The sequence below is a fragment of the Bombina bombina genome, chromosome 6 (genome assembly GCF_027579735.1).
Source record: "Bombina bombina isolate aBomBom1 chromosome 6, aBomBom1.pri, whole genome shotgun sequence".
Lineage (NCBI taxonomy): Eukaryota > Metazoa > Chordata > Amphibia > Anura > Bombinatoridae > Bombina > Bombina bombina.
Window position 1 is genome coordinate 331,378,009 of NC_069504.1, and position 15,188 is coordinate 331,393,196.

Genomic DNA, 15,188 nt, shown 5'->3' on the forward strand with positions numbered 1-15,188 from the left:
TGACCAGAGTAAACGACAAACAGAGAAGACGTTTGTCGAAATTCCTTAGTTGCCTGTAAGTAAAATTTTAGAGCACGGACTACATCCAGGTTGTGCAGTAGACGTTCCTTCTTCGAAGAAGGATTTGGGCACAAAGAAGGAACAACAATCTCTTGATTGATATTCCTGTTAGTGACTACCTTAGGTAAGAACCCAGGTTTAGTACGCAGAACTACCTTATCCGAATGAAAAATCAAATAAGGAGAATCACAATGTAAGGCTGATAATTCAGAAACTCTTCGAGCCGAGGAAATAGCCATTAAAAATAGAACTTTCCAAGATAACAACTTTATATCAATGGAATGAAGGGGTTCAAACGGAACGCCCTGTAAAACATTAAGAACAAGGTTTAAACTCCATGGTGGAGCAACAGTTTTAAACACAGGCTTAATCCTGGCCAAAGCCTGACAAAAAGCCTGGACGTCAGGAACTTCTGACAGACGTTTGTGTAACAGAATGGACAGAGCTGAGATCTGTCCCTTTAATGAACTAGCAGATAAACCCTTTTCTAAACCTTCTTGTAGAAAAGACAATATCCTAGGAATCCTAACCTTACTCCAAGAGTAACCTTTGGATTCACACCAATATAGGTATTTACGCCATATCTTATGGTAAATCCTTCTGGTAACAGGCTTCCTAGCCTGTATTAAGGTATCAATAACTGACTCAGAAAACCCACGTCTTGATAAAATCAAGCGTTCAATTTCCAAGCAGTCAGCTTCAGAGAAGTTAGATTTTGATGTTTGAAAGGACCCTGTATCAGAAGGTCCTGTTTCAGAGGTAGAGACCAAGGTGGACAGGATGACATGTCCACCAGGTCTGCATACCAAGTCCTGCGTGGCCATGCAGGTGCTATTAGAATCACTGATGCTCTCTCCTGTTTGATTCTGGCAATCAATCGAGGAAGCATCGGGAAGGGTGGAAACACGTAAGCCATCCTGAAGTCCCAAGGTGCTGTCAGGGCATCTATCAGGACTGCTCCTGGATCCCTGGATCTGGACCCGTAACGAGGAAGCTTGGCGTTCTGTCGAGACGCCATGAGATCTATCTCTGGTTTGCCCCAACGTCGAAGTATTTGGGCAAAGACCTCCGGATGAAGTTCCCACTCCCCCGGATGAAAAGTCTGACGACTTAAGAAATCCGCCTCCCAGTTCTCCACTCCCGGGATGTGGATTGCTGACAGGTGGCAAGAGTGAGACTCTGCCCAGCGAATTATCTTCGATACTTCCATCATTGCTAGGGAGCTTCTTGTCCCTCCCTGATGGTTGAGGTAAGCTACAGTCGTGATGTTATCCGACTGAAACCTGATGAACCCCCGAGTTGTCAACTGGGGCCAAGCCAGGAGTGCATTGAGAACTGCTCTCAATTCCAGAATGTTTATTGGCAGGAGACTCTCCTCCTGACTCCATTGTCCCTGAGCCTTCAGAGAATTCCAGACGGCACCCCAACCTAGAAGGCTGGCGTCTGTTGTTACAATTGTCCAGTCTGGTCTGCTGAATGGCATCCCCCTGGACAGATGTGGCCGAGAAAGCCACCATAGAAGAGAATTTCTGGTCTCTTGATCCAGATTCAGAGAAGGGGACAAGTCTGAGTAATCCCCATTCCACTGACTTAGCATGCACAGTTGCAGTGGTCTGAGGTGTAAGCGTGCAAAGGGTACTATGTCCATTGCCGCTACCATTAAGCCGATTACCTCCATGCATTGAGCCACTGACGGGTGTTGAATGGAATGAAGGGTGCGGCAAGCACTTTGAAGTCTTGTTAGCCTGTCCTCTGTCAGGTATATCTTCATTTCTACAGAATCTATAAGAGTCCCCAGGAAGGGAACTCTTGTGAGTGGAACGAGTGAACTTTTCTTTTCGTTCACCTTCCATCCATGTGACCTTAGAAATGCCAGTACTAACTCTGTATGAAACTTGGCAGTTTGAAAGCTTGAAGCTTGTATCAGAATGTCGTCTAGGTATGGAGCTACCGAGATTCCCCGCGGTCTTAGTACCGCCAGAAGAGCACCCAGAACCTTTGTGAAGATTCTTGGAGCTGTAGCCAATCCGAATGGAAGAGCCACAAACTGGTAATGCCTGTCTAGGAAGGCAAACCTTAGGTACCGGTAATGATCTTTGTGAATCGGTATGTGAAGGTAAGCATCTTTTAAATCTACTGTGGTCATGTACTGACCCTCTTGGATCATAGGTAAAATTGTCCGAATAGTCTCCATCTTGAACGATGGAACTCTTAGGAATTTGTTTAGGATCTTTAAGTCCAGGATTGGTCTGAAAGTTCCCTCTTTTTTGGGAACCACAAACAGATTTGAGTAAAACCCTTGTCCCTGTTCCGACCGTGGAACTGGATGGATTACTCCCATTAACAAGAGCTCTTGTACGCAGCGTAGAAACGCCTCTTTCTTTGTCTGGATTGTTGACAACCTTGACAGATGAAATCTCTCTCTTGGAGGAGAGTGTTTGAAGTCCAGAAGGTATCCCTGAGATATTATCTCTAGCGCCCAGGGATCCTGGACATCTCTTGCCCAAGCCTGGGCGAAGAGAGAAAGTCTGCCCCCCACTAGATCCGATCCCGGATCGGGGGCCCTCAATTCATGCTGTTTTAGGGGCAGCAGCAGGTTTCCTGGCCTGCTTGCCCTTGTTCCAAGACTGGTTAGGTCTCCAGTTTTGTCTGTAGCGAGCAACAGATCCTTCTTGCTTTGGGGCAGAGGAAGTTGATGCTGCTCCTGTTTTGAAATTCCGAAAGGAACGAAAATTAGACTGTTTGGCCCTGTCTTGAGGCAGGGAGTGGCCTTTACCTCCTGTAATGTCAGCGATAATTTCTTTCAAACCAGGCCCAAATAAGGACTGCCCTTTAAAAGCTATATTAAGTAATTTAGACTTAGAAGTAACATCAGCTGACCAGGATTTTAGCCACAGCGCCCTGCGTGCCTGAATGGCGAATCCTGAATTCTTAGCCGTAAGTTTAGTTAAATGTACTACGGCCTCCGAAATGAATGAATTAGCTAGTTTAAGGACTCTAAGCCTGTCCGTAATGTCGTCCAGAGTAGCTGAACTAATGTTCTCTTCCAGAGACTCCATCCAGAATGCCGCTGCAGCCGTGACCGGCGCAATGCATGCAAGGGGTTGCAATATAAAACCTTGTTGAACAAACATTTTCTTAAGGTAACCCTCTAATTTTTTATCCATTGGATCTGAAAAAGCACAGCTATCCTCCACCGGGATAGTGGTACGCTTAGCTAAAGTAGAAACTGCTCCCTCCACCTTAGGGACCGTTTGCCATAAGTCCCGTGTGGTGGCGTCTATTGGAAACATTTTTCTAAATATCGGAGGGGGTGAGAACGGCACACCGGGTCTATCCCACTCCTTAGTAACAATTTCAGTAAGTCTCTTAGGTATAGGAAAAACATCAGTACTCGCCGGTACCGCAAAATATTTATCCAACCTACACATTTTCTCTGGTATTGCAACTGTGTTACAATCATTCAGAGCCGCTAACACCTCCCCTAGTAATACACGGAGGTTTTCCAGCTTAAATTTAAAATTTGAAATATCTGAATCCAGTCTGTTTGGATCAGAACCGTCACCCACAGAATGAAGTTCTCCGTCCTCATGTTCTGCCACCTGTGACGCAGTGTCTGACATGGCCCTAATATTATCAGCGCACTCTGTTCTCACCCCAGAGTGATCACGCTTGCCTCTTAGTTCTGGTAATTTAGCCAAAACTTCAGTCATAACAGTGGCCATATCTTGTAAAGTTATCTGTAATGGCCGCCCAGCTGTACTGGGCGCTACCATATCGCGCACCTCCCGAGCGGGAGATGCAGGTACTGACACGTGAGGCGAGTTAGTCGGCATAACTCTCCCCTCGTTGTTTGGTGAAATTTGTTCAATTTGTACAGATTGACTTTTATTTAAAGTAGCATCAATACAGTTAGTACATAAATTTCTATTGGGCTCCACTTTGGCATTGCAACAAATGACACAGGTATCTTCCTCTGAATCAGACATGTTTAACACACTAGCAATAAACTTGCAACTTGGAATACAATTCTATTAGAATATTATTAAAAACGTACTGTGCCTTTAAGAAGCACAGAAGATTTATGACAGTTGAAAATTAATAAACTGAAACAGTTATAGCCTCAATCCTTGTAAACAACACAACTTTAGCAAAGGTTTGATCCCATTAGCAAAAGACAACTAATTCTGAAGGCAGAAAAAAATTACAGAATAAACGTTTTTTTATCTCAGTCAACTATAATCTCACAGCTCTGCTGAGAGAAATTACCTCCCTCAAAACAAGTTTTGAAGACCCCTGAGTTCTGTAGAGATGAACCGGATCATGCAGGAAATACAATGAGCTGCTGACTGAAATTTCTGATGCGTAGTAAAAGCGCCAAAAAACGGCCCCTCACACACAGCAGTGACAGAGAACAGAAACTGTCAGAAAAAAGATCAAGCAACTGCCAAGTGGAAAAATAGTGCCCAAACATTTATTCACTCAGTACCTCAGCAAATGAAAACGATTTTACATTCCAGCAAAAACGTTAAACATAATTTCTTAGTTATTAAAAAGTTTTATGTACTTTTTACAGTGTAATTCCAGTGAAGTACCATTCCCCAGAATACTGAAGTGTAAAGTATACATACATGACATTATATCGGTATGGCAGGATTTTCTCATCAATTCCATTGTCAGAAAATAAAAGCTGCTACATACCTCTATGCAGATTCATCTGCCCGCTGTCCCCTGATCTGAAGTGTACCTCTCCTCAGATGGCCGAGAAACAGCAATATGATCTTAACTACTCCGGCTAAAATCATAGTAAAACTCTGGTAGATTCTTCTTCAAACTCTGCCAGAGAGGTAATAACACACTCCGGTGCTATTTTAAAATAACAAACTTTTGATTGAAGATATAAAACTAAATATAATCACCATAGTCCTCTCACACATCCTATCTAGTCGTTGGGTGCAAGAGAATGACTGGGAGTGACGTAGAGGGGAGGAGCTATATGCAGCTCTGCTGGGTGAATCCTCTTGCACTTCCTGTTGGGGAGGAGTAATATCCCAGAAGTAATGATGACCCGTGGACTGATCACACTTAACAGAAGAAAACCAGATTCGGATGTTCGAATGGACCCTGAATAAGAAGGTCCTGTCTCAAAGGTAGCTTCCATGGTGGAGCCGATGACACATTCACCAGGTCTGCATACCAAGTCCTGCGTGGCCACACAGGAACTATCAAGGTCACCGAAGCCCTCTCCAGATTGATCCTGGCTACCAGCCTGGGAATGAGAGGAAACGGTGGGAATACATAAGCTAGGTTGAAGATCCAAGGTGCTACTATTGTATCCAATAGAGTCGCCTTGGGATCCCTGGATTTGGACCCGTAACAAGGGACCATGAAGTTCTGACGAGAGGCCATCAGAACCATGTCTGGAATGCCCCATAATTGAGTTATTTGGGCAAAGATTTCCAGATGGAGTTCCCACTCCCCCGGATGCTCCTCCATCGCCAGGGAACTCCTTGTTACCCCCTGATGGTTGATATATGTAACAGTCGTCATGATGTCTGATTGAAACCTTATGAATTTGGCCTTTGCTAGTCGAGGCCAAGCCTTGAGAGCATTGAATATCGCTCTCAGTTCCATTATGTTTATCGGGAGAAGAGAGTCTTCCCGAAACCATAGACCCTGAGTTTTCAGGGGTTCCCAGACCTACTCTGGTCTGCGGAAGCTCATTCCCTGAGACAGGTTGTCCAGGGTCAGCCACCAACGGAGTGAATCTCTGGTTATTTGATCTACTTGTATCGTCGGAGACAAGTCTGTATAATCCCCATTCCACTGTCTGAGCATGCACAGGTGCAATGGTCTTAGATGAATTCGTGCAAAAGGAACTATGTCCATTGCCGCAACCATCAAACCTATTACTTCCATGGACTGCGCTATGGAAGGAAGAAGAACAGAATGAAGTACCTGACAAGAGCTTAGAAGTTTTGATTTTCTGGCCTCTGTCAGAAAAACCTTCATTTCTAAGGAAACTATTATTGTTCCCAAGAAGGGAACTCTTGTTGACGGGGACAGAGAACTTTTTTCTATGTTCACTTTCCACCTGTGAGATCTGAGAAAGGCTAGGACAATGTCCGTATGAGCCCTTGCTTTTGACAGAGACGACACTTGAATCAGGATGTCGTCCAAGTAAGGTACTACTGCAATGCCCCTTGGTCTTAGCACCGCTAGAAGGGACCCTAGTACCCTTGTGAAAATCCTTGGAGCGGTGGCTAATCCGAATGGAAGTGCCACAGGTAATGCTTGTCCAGAAAGGCGAACCTTAGGAACCGAAAATGTTCCTTGTGGATAGGAATACGTAGGTACGCATCCTTTAAGTCCACCGTGGTCATGAATTGACCTTCCTGGATGGTAGGAAGGATCGTTCGAATGGTTTCCATTTTGAATGATGAAACCCTTAGAAACTTGTTTAGAATCTTGAGATCTAAAATAGGTCTGAATGTTCCCTCTTTTTTGGGAATTATGAACAGGTTGGAGTAAAAACCCATCCCTTGTTCTCCTAATGGAACAGGATGAATCACTCCCATGCTTAACAGGTCTTCTACACAGTGTAAGAATGTCTGTTCGAAGATAATTGAGACCCGTGGAACCTTCCCCTTGGGGGTAGTTCCCTGAATTCCAGGAGATAACCTTGAGAAACTATTTCTATCGCCCAAGGATCCTGAACATCTCTTGCCCCAGCCTGAGCAAAGAGAGAAAGTCTGCCCCCCACCAGATCCTTCCCAAATCGGGGGCCAACACTTCATGCTGTTTTGGTAGCAGTGGCAGGTGACTTGGCCTGCTTACCCTTGTTCCAGCCTTGCATCGGCCTCCAGGCTGGCTTGGTTTGAGAAGTATTACCCTCTTGCTTAGAGGGTGTAGAATTTGAGGCTGGTCCGTTTCTGCGAAAGGGACGAAAATTTGGCTTCTTTTTAGCCTTAAAAGACCTATCCAGAGGAAGGGCGTGGCCCTTTCCCCCAGTGATGTCTGAAATAATCTCTTTCAAGTCAGGACCAAACAGTGTTTTACCCTTGAAAGGGATGTTAAGCAAAAGCGCTCTGCACGCCACGATAGCAAACCCTGAATTATTCGCCGCTAATCTAGCTAATTGCAAAGCGGCATCTAAAATAATAAAGAGTTAGCCAATTTAAGAGCTTGAACTCTGTCCAAAACCTCCTCGTACGAAGATTCTTTATTGAGCGACTTTTCTAGTTCTTTGAACTAGAAAACACGCAGCTGTAGTGACAGGAACAATGCATGAAATTGGTTGTAGAAGGTAACCTTGCTGAACAAACATCTTTTTAAGCAAATCCTCTAACCTTTAATCCATAGGATCTTGAAAGCACAACTATCTTCTATAGGAATAGAAGTGCGTTTGTTTAGAGTAGAAACCGCCCCCTCGACCTTGGGGACTGTATGCTATAAGTCCTTTCTGGGGTCGACTATAGGAACTAATTTCTTAAATATAGGGGGAGGACAAAAGGTATGCCGGGCCTTTCCCACTCCTTATTTACTATGTCCGCCACCCGCTTGGGTATAGGAAAAACATCGGGGGGCACCGGAACCTCTAGGAACTTGTCCATCTTACCTAATTTCTCTGGAATGACCAAATTGTCACAATCATCCAGAGTAGATAATACCTCCTTAAGTAGTGCGTGGAGATGTTGAAATTTAAATTTAAAAGTTACAATATCAGGTTCTGCTTGTTGAGAAATTTTCCCTGAATCTGAAATTTCTCCCTCAGACAAAACCTCCCTCCTGGCCCCTTCAGATAGGTGTGAGGGTAAGTCAGAACAGATATCATCAGCGTCCTCTTGCTCTTCAGTGTTTAAAACAGAGCAATCACGCTTTCTCTGATAAGTAGGCATTTTGGAAAAAATGCATGCAATAGAATTATCCATTACAGCCATTAATTGTTGTATGGTAATAAGTATTGGCGCACTAGATGTACTAGGGGCCTCTTGTGTGGGCAAAACTGGTGTAGACACAGAAGGGGATGATGCAGTACCATGCTTACTCCCCTCATTAGAGGAATCATCTTGGGCAATATCATATCTATGGCATTATTATCCCTACTTTGTTTGGACATTATGACACAAATATATCACATATATTTAAATGGGGAGACACATTGGCTTTCATACATATAGAACATCGTTATCTGATGGTTCAGACATGTTAAACAGGCTTAAACTTGTCAACAAAGCACAAAAAACGTTTTACAATAAAACCGTTACTGTCCCTTTAAATTTCAAACTGAACACACTTTATTACTGAATATGTGAAAAAGTATGAAGGAATTGTTCAAATTTCACCAAAATTTCACCACAGTAACAAAGCCTTAAAAGTATTGCACACCAAATTTGAAAGCTTTAACCCTTAAAATAACGGAACCGGAGCCGTTTTTACATTTAACCCCTATACATTCCCAGGTATCTGCTATGCTGAGACCCAACCAAGCCCAGAGGGGAATACGATACCAAATGACGCCTTCAATCAGCTTTTTCAGTGGATCTTAGCTCCTCACACATGCATCTGCATGCCATGCTTTCCAAAAACAACTGCGCATTAGAGGCGCGAAAATGAGGCTCTGTCTATGACTAGAAAAGGCCCCCAGTGAAAAAGGTGTCCAATACAGTGCCTGCCGTTTTTATTAAAACAATCCCCAAGATTTAACAACTATTAAAAGTAATAATTTGCCAAATATACTTAGTAAAGTAATCGTTTTAGCCCAGAAAAATGTCTACCAGTTTTTTAAGCCCTAATGAAGCCCTTTATTCTTTTACTTAAACTTAAGAAAATGGCTTACCGGTTCCCATAGGGAAAATGACAGCCATCGATTTTAGTAACGGTTGCTAAAATCATTTTCCTCTTACAAACAGAAATCTTCATCTCTTTCCTGTTTCAGAGTAAATAGTACATACCAGCACTATTTTAAAATAACAAACTCTTGATTGAAGAATAAAAACTACATTTAAACACCAAAAAACTCTAAGCCATCTCCGTGGAGATGTTGTCTGTACAACGGCAAAGAGAATGACTGGGGAAGGCGGAGCCTAGGAGGGATCATGTGACCAGCTTTGCTGGGCTCTTTGCCATTTCCTGTTGGGGAAGAGAATATCCCACAAGTAAGGATGACGCCGTGGACCGGACACACCTATGTTGGAGAAATATATGTTTAAACCATCTACAATTAACTAATAAAATATATTTCATAATTAAAAAGGTATAGTAACCGTAATGTGGCAAATCCCGCATTAAAGTTCCAACAAGAAAAGGGGCTTGTTGAATAGTTGACAGGTAAGTGCATAAAACAAAAAGCACCTCCAAAACAAATTATAAAAAAAAAAATACGGAATCTGTGCCTCTGGTATTTTAAGGGGTTGCAAAGCTGGCAAATGGTTTCCCTTTTAAGTACTTACCTATCAATTACATTTTAAAGTAGGGGCTTCTGTCCCTTAAATCAAGGCCATTTTACATAAAAGTATGTAAAATTGTAATTTATAATGATAAATTACCATCTTACATACTTTTATTATTCTATAAAAGTAATGACAACAACTATTAAAGGATTACTTTCTGTTATAATTTTTAAGCTAAACAACTAACATATTAAAGTTAATAAAAATTAATTAAAACCTACTGACCTATATTTTCTCCAAAACGAAGTTTCATAACGTTCTAAAAGTTATATCTTTTATTCGCCGATGATGTCACGTTATCCTGCCCACTATTTTCAGCACTGAGTGTTCAGAATACTTAAACCAATAACTTTGTGTTTAAAGCGCCATTTTGAAACCTAGGTATTGTAAACGGATTGGTACAGAGCAAAGGATACCCACGGAGTGGGTTTGGAAAACAATTAAATTTGCAGACAAGATTTCTGCTATACGGTAGAGATATGTTAATGAAATGCTATTGATAAAAAGCGTATTTGGGGTAGTTAGTTAGTAACAGGCATAGAAAATATTTACTTACAGTGGCCCTTTAACTCCAGTCAGTTATTTTAAGGGAACCAGAGATTTAACTATACCACAGTACCTTTATTTATTTAACATATACGCACAGCATAGGGACTATCAGACAGCTCAGAACATGATACTAAAGGCTCAAAAAATGTTTGTTTTTTTATTAAAAAAGCAGAAACAAGAGTATCATGACTATTGTTTTTAATGTCTGGGGAACTGTCCTTACCTTTAATATCAATAAATCTGTGGAAAAAGCGGATGGGCTTCAAGGAAAAAAAATAAGCCAAGTCTTTGATACCGACTTTAAATGGATTTCTTTCATCAAGCTGCAGATGTGTGTGGACCGAGAGCCGGAGATCCTTTTCTATTTCTTTACAGAGCTTGTCTAACAGGTGCTATTAAATAACAGATATGTTACACTGAATGTAAAACAGTTTACTAAGTTACCAACATACATAATATAAATACACAAGGAAAAAAATGCTTCAGTATGCTGACATTTTGCACTTTGATGATCTATATTTGTAACTTTATATGAAAATATTTGTGTAAAGAAAACAAAACAATTTTATGGGGTTGGTTTATTACAGGCATATGCTATTTGCTAGAATTTCTCTCATTTATTTAAAGGGACAATGAACCCAATTTTTTTTATTTCATGATTCAGATAGAGCATGCAATTTTAAGCTAATTTACTATCATTCATTTTCTTAATTCTCTGGTTATATTTATTTGAAAAGCAAGAATGTAAGTTTTGAAGCCGGCCCATTTTTGGTTAACAACCTGGGTTGTGCTTGCTGATTGGACAGCACCAATAAACAAGTGCTGTCCAGTGTACCGAACCAAAAATTGGCTGGCTCCTTAGCTTAGATGCCTTTTTTTTAAAATAAATATAACAAGAGAACGAAGAAAAATAGGAGTAAATTAGAAAGTTGCTTAAAATTGCATGTTCTATCTGAATAATGAAATAAACAATTTGGGTTTAGTATCCCTTTAACGCATTTCACCAATCCTTCACTTAAATTTCAAACTTTATAGTAGCATATTTATCTATGAAGTGAAATATTAAAATTTTAATTAAAACTTAAAGGGACAGTCTAGTCAAATTTAAACTTTCATGATTCAGATAGAACATGCAGTTTTAAACAACTTTCCAATTTACTTTTATCATCAAATTTGCTTTGCTCTCTTGGTATTCTTTGTTGAAAGCTAGACCTAGGTAGGCTCATATGCTAATTTCTAAGCTCTTGAAGCCTGCGTGCATTTGGTCAGTTTTCACAGCTAGACAGTGCAGGTTCATGTGTGCCATATAGATAATGTGCTCACGCATGTGGATCTACCTAGGAGTCATCACTGATTGGCTAAAATGCAAGTCTGTCAAAAGAACCAAAATAAGACAGCCGTCTGCAGAGGCTTAGATAAATGTTAATCAGAGGTAAAAAGTGTATTACTATAACTGTGTTGGTTATGCAAAACTGGGGGATGGGTAATAACAAAATGTATGCTTACCTGATAAATTTCTTTCTTTCTGGATATGGAGAGTCCACAACGCCATTCAATTACCAGTGGGGATATCACCCCTGGCCAGCAGGAGGAGGCAAAGAGCACCACAGCAAAGCTGTCACTCCCCTTCCCATAATCCCCAGTCATTAGACCGAAGGGAAATGGAAAAGAAATAACACAAAGGTGTAGAGGTGTTTAGTCAAAAATAATTGTCTTAATAAAGGGTGGGGTCGTGGATTCTCGATATCCAGAAATAAATAAATTTATCAGGTAAGCATAAATTGTGTTTTCTTTCCTAAGATATGGAGAGTCCACAATGTCATTCAATTACTAGTGGGAACCAATACCCACGCTAGAAGACACAGAATGAACAGGGAGGGAGAACAAGACAGGCAGACCTAAACAGAAAGCACCACCGCTTGAAGAACCTTTCTCCTAAAAGAGGCCTCTCAGCTGAGGCAAAAGTATCAAATTTGGAAAAAGTATGCAGAGAGGACCAAGTTGCAGCCTTGCAAAGCAGTTCCACAGAAGCTTCATTTTTGAAAGCCCAAGAAGAGGAGACAGCCCTAGAGGAATGAGCTGTAATTGTCTCAGGTGGCTGCTGTCCAGCAGTCTCATAAGCAAAACGAATCATACTTCTCAACCAGAGGAAAAGAGAAGTAGAAGTAGCCATCTGACCCTTACGGTTTCCTGAGAAACAAACAAACAGGGCAGAAGATGGCGAAATCCATAGTCGCCTGTAGTTAGAATTTTAGAGCACACGCAACATCCAAGCTGTGCAATAGACTTTCTTTATGAGAATGACAGACAGAGAGAAGGAACAACAATTTCCTGGTTAATATTTCTATCCGAAACCACTTTAGGAAGAAACCCCAATTTAGTACAAAGAACCACATTATCCGCATTAAAGATAAGGTACGGTAAGGTGAATCACACTGCAAAGCCGAGAGTCACGAAACTCTCTGAGCAGAAGAGATAGCAATAAGAAACAAAACCTTCCAAGATAGCAACTTAATATCTATGGAATGCATTGGGTCAAACAGAGCCTGCTGCAAAACTTTAAGAACAAGATTAAGGTTTCAAGGAGGAGCAACAGGTTTAAACACAGGCCTGATTCTGACCAGGGTCTGATAAAAAGTTTGAACATCTGGCACATCCGCCAGACGCTTGTGTAACAAAATAAATCTGACCTTTTAGAGAACTGACAGACAACCCTTTCTCCAGACCTTCCTGTAGAAAAGACAACATTCTAGGAATCCTGACCCTACTCCTCCAAGAGTAGCCCTTAGATTCACACCAATAAAAGGTATTTACGCCATACCTTATGGTAAATTTTTCGAGTAACAGGCTTGCGAGTCTGGATCATGGTCTCAATGACCGACTTAGAAAATCCACACTTAGACAGAACTAAGCTTTCAATCTCCAAGCAGTCAGCTTCAGAGAAATGAGATTTGGATGCAGGAATGGACCCTGAGTTAGAAGGTCCTTCTTCAGAGGAAACCTCCAAGGCGGCCGAGATTACATCTTCACTAGGTCTGCATACCAGATCTATTGAGGCCATGCAGGTGCTATTAGAATTTCAGATGCTCTCTCTTGTTTGATAATAGCTATAACTCGTGGAAGGAGCGCAAACAGAGAAAACAGGTATGCTAGACCAAAATCCAAAGGAACCGCCAGAGCATCTATCAGAGCGGCCTGAGGATCTCTTGACCTTGAACCGTACCTTGGAAGCTTGGCTTTCTGCCGAGATACCATCAGAGATAACCCATTTGAGGGTTAACCTGGAGAACACCTTCGGATGGAGAGGCCACTCCCCGGGATGAAATGTCTGTCTGCTCAGGAAATCCGCTTCCCAGTTGTCCACTCCAGGAATGTGGATGGAAAATAGACAACAATTGTGAGCTTCCACCCACTGAATAATCCGTGCCACCTCCTTCATGGCTAAGGAACTCAGAGTTCCTCCCTGGTGGTTAATGTAAGCCACTGAGGTGGTGATGTCCGAATTAAACCTGAGGATCTCTTGACCTTGAACCGTACCTTGGAAGCTTGGCTTTCTGCCGAGATACCATCAGAGATAACCCATTTGAGGGTTAACCTGGAGAACACCTTCGGATGGAGAGGCCACTCCCCGGGATGAAATGTCTGTCTGCTCAGGAAATCCGCTTCCCAGTTGTCCACTCCAGGAATGTGGATGGAAAATAGACAACAATTGTGAGCTTCCACCCACTGAATAATCCGTGCCACCTCCTTCATGGCTAAGGAACTCAGAGTTCCTCCCTGGTGGTTAATGTAAGCCACTGAGGTGGTGATGTCCGAATTAAACCTGAGGATCTCTTGACCTTGAACCGTACCTTGGAAGCTTGGCTTTCTGCCGAGATACCATCAGAGATAACCCATTTGAGGGTTAACCTGGAGAACACCTTCGGATGGAGAGGCCACTCCCCGGGATGAAATGTCTGTCTGCTCAGGAAATCCGCTTCCCAGTTGTCCACTCCAGGAATGTGGATGGAAAATAGACAACAATTGTGAGCTTCCACCCACTGAATAATCCGTGCCACCTCCTTCATGGCTAAGGAACTCAGAGTTCCTCCCTGGTGGTTAATGTAAGCCACTGAGGTGGTGATGTCCGAATTAAACCTGATAAACCAGGCTAAAGACAATTGAGGCCAAGCCATCAAAGCATTGTAAATGGCTCTCAACTACAAGATGTTTATGGGGAGAGCAGACTCCTCTCGAGACCATAGTCCCGGCGCCTTTAACAAGTCCCAGACTGCTCCCAAGCATAGCAAGCTGGTGTCCGTGGTCACAATAACCCAGGAAGGTCTCCGGAAGCATGTGCCCTGAGACAGATGGTCTGAGAAAGCCACCACGGGAGAGAGTCTCTTGTCGACTGGTCTAGATCTATCCTCTGAGACAGATCTGAATGGTCTCCTATCCATTGTCTGAGCATGCATAATTGCAGAGCTCTCAAATGGAATCGAGCAAAGGGAATGATGTCCATGGAAGCGACCATCAGACCAATTACCTCCATACATTGAGCCACTGACGGCCGAAAAGACTGAAGAGAGCGGAATAAGGAGAGAATTTTGGATTTTCTGACCTCCGTCAGAAAATTTTTCATAGATAGGGAATCTATTATGGTCCCTAAGAAAACCACCCTTGAAGCTGGAACAAGGAAACTCTTTTCCAGATTCACTTTCTACCCGTGGGAACGTAGAAAAGAATGTAGAAAAGACAACAAGATCTCTGTATTAGAGTTTGCTTGTTGGAAAGATGGCCAATATGTCGTCCAGGTATGGCGCCACTGCAATTCCCTGAGACCCGATCACTGGCAAGAGAGCCCCCAGAACCTTTGAGAAAATCCTGGGAGCTGTGGCAAGTCCAAATGGAAGAGCCACAAACTGAAAGTGTTTGTCTTGAAAGGCAAATCTCAGAAATTTGTGATGATCCCTGTGGATGGGAACATGAAGATACGCATCCTTCAGGTCTATGGTCGTCATGAACTGACCCTCTTGGACCAAAGGAAGAATGGAACGAATGGTTTCCATTTTGAAGGACGGTACCCTGAGAAACTTGTTGAGGCACTTTAGGTCTAAAATGGGTCAAAAAGTTCCCTCTTTTTTGGGA

At 42.4% G+C, this 15,188-nt stretch overlaps 1 protein-coding gene across 1 annotated transcript in view; it reads right to left on the reverse strand.

Moving 5' to 3' along the window:
* The window catches only part of WASHC4 (WASH complex subunit 4), a 293,185-nt gene that overhangs the window by 135,227 nt on the left and 142,770 nt on the right, over window positions 1-15,188 (reverse strand). The window contains exon 16 of the mRNA XM_053716956.1: window positions 10,285-10,453. Coding sequence (XP_053572931.1) covers window positions 10,285-10,453 — 169 coding nt within the window. The remainder of the gene's footprint in view (window positions 1-10,284; window positions 10,454-15,188) is intronic.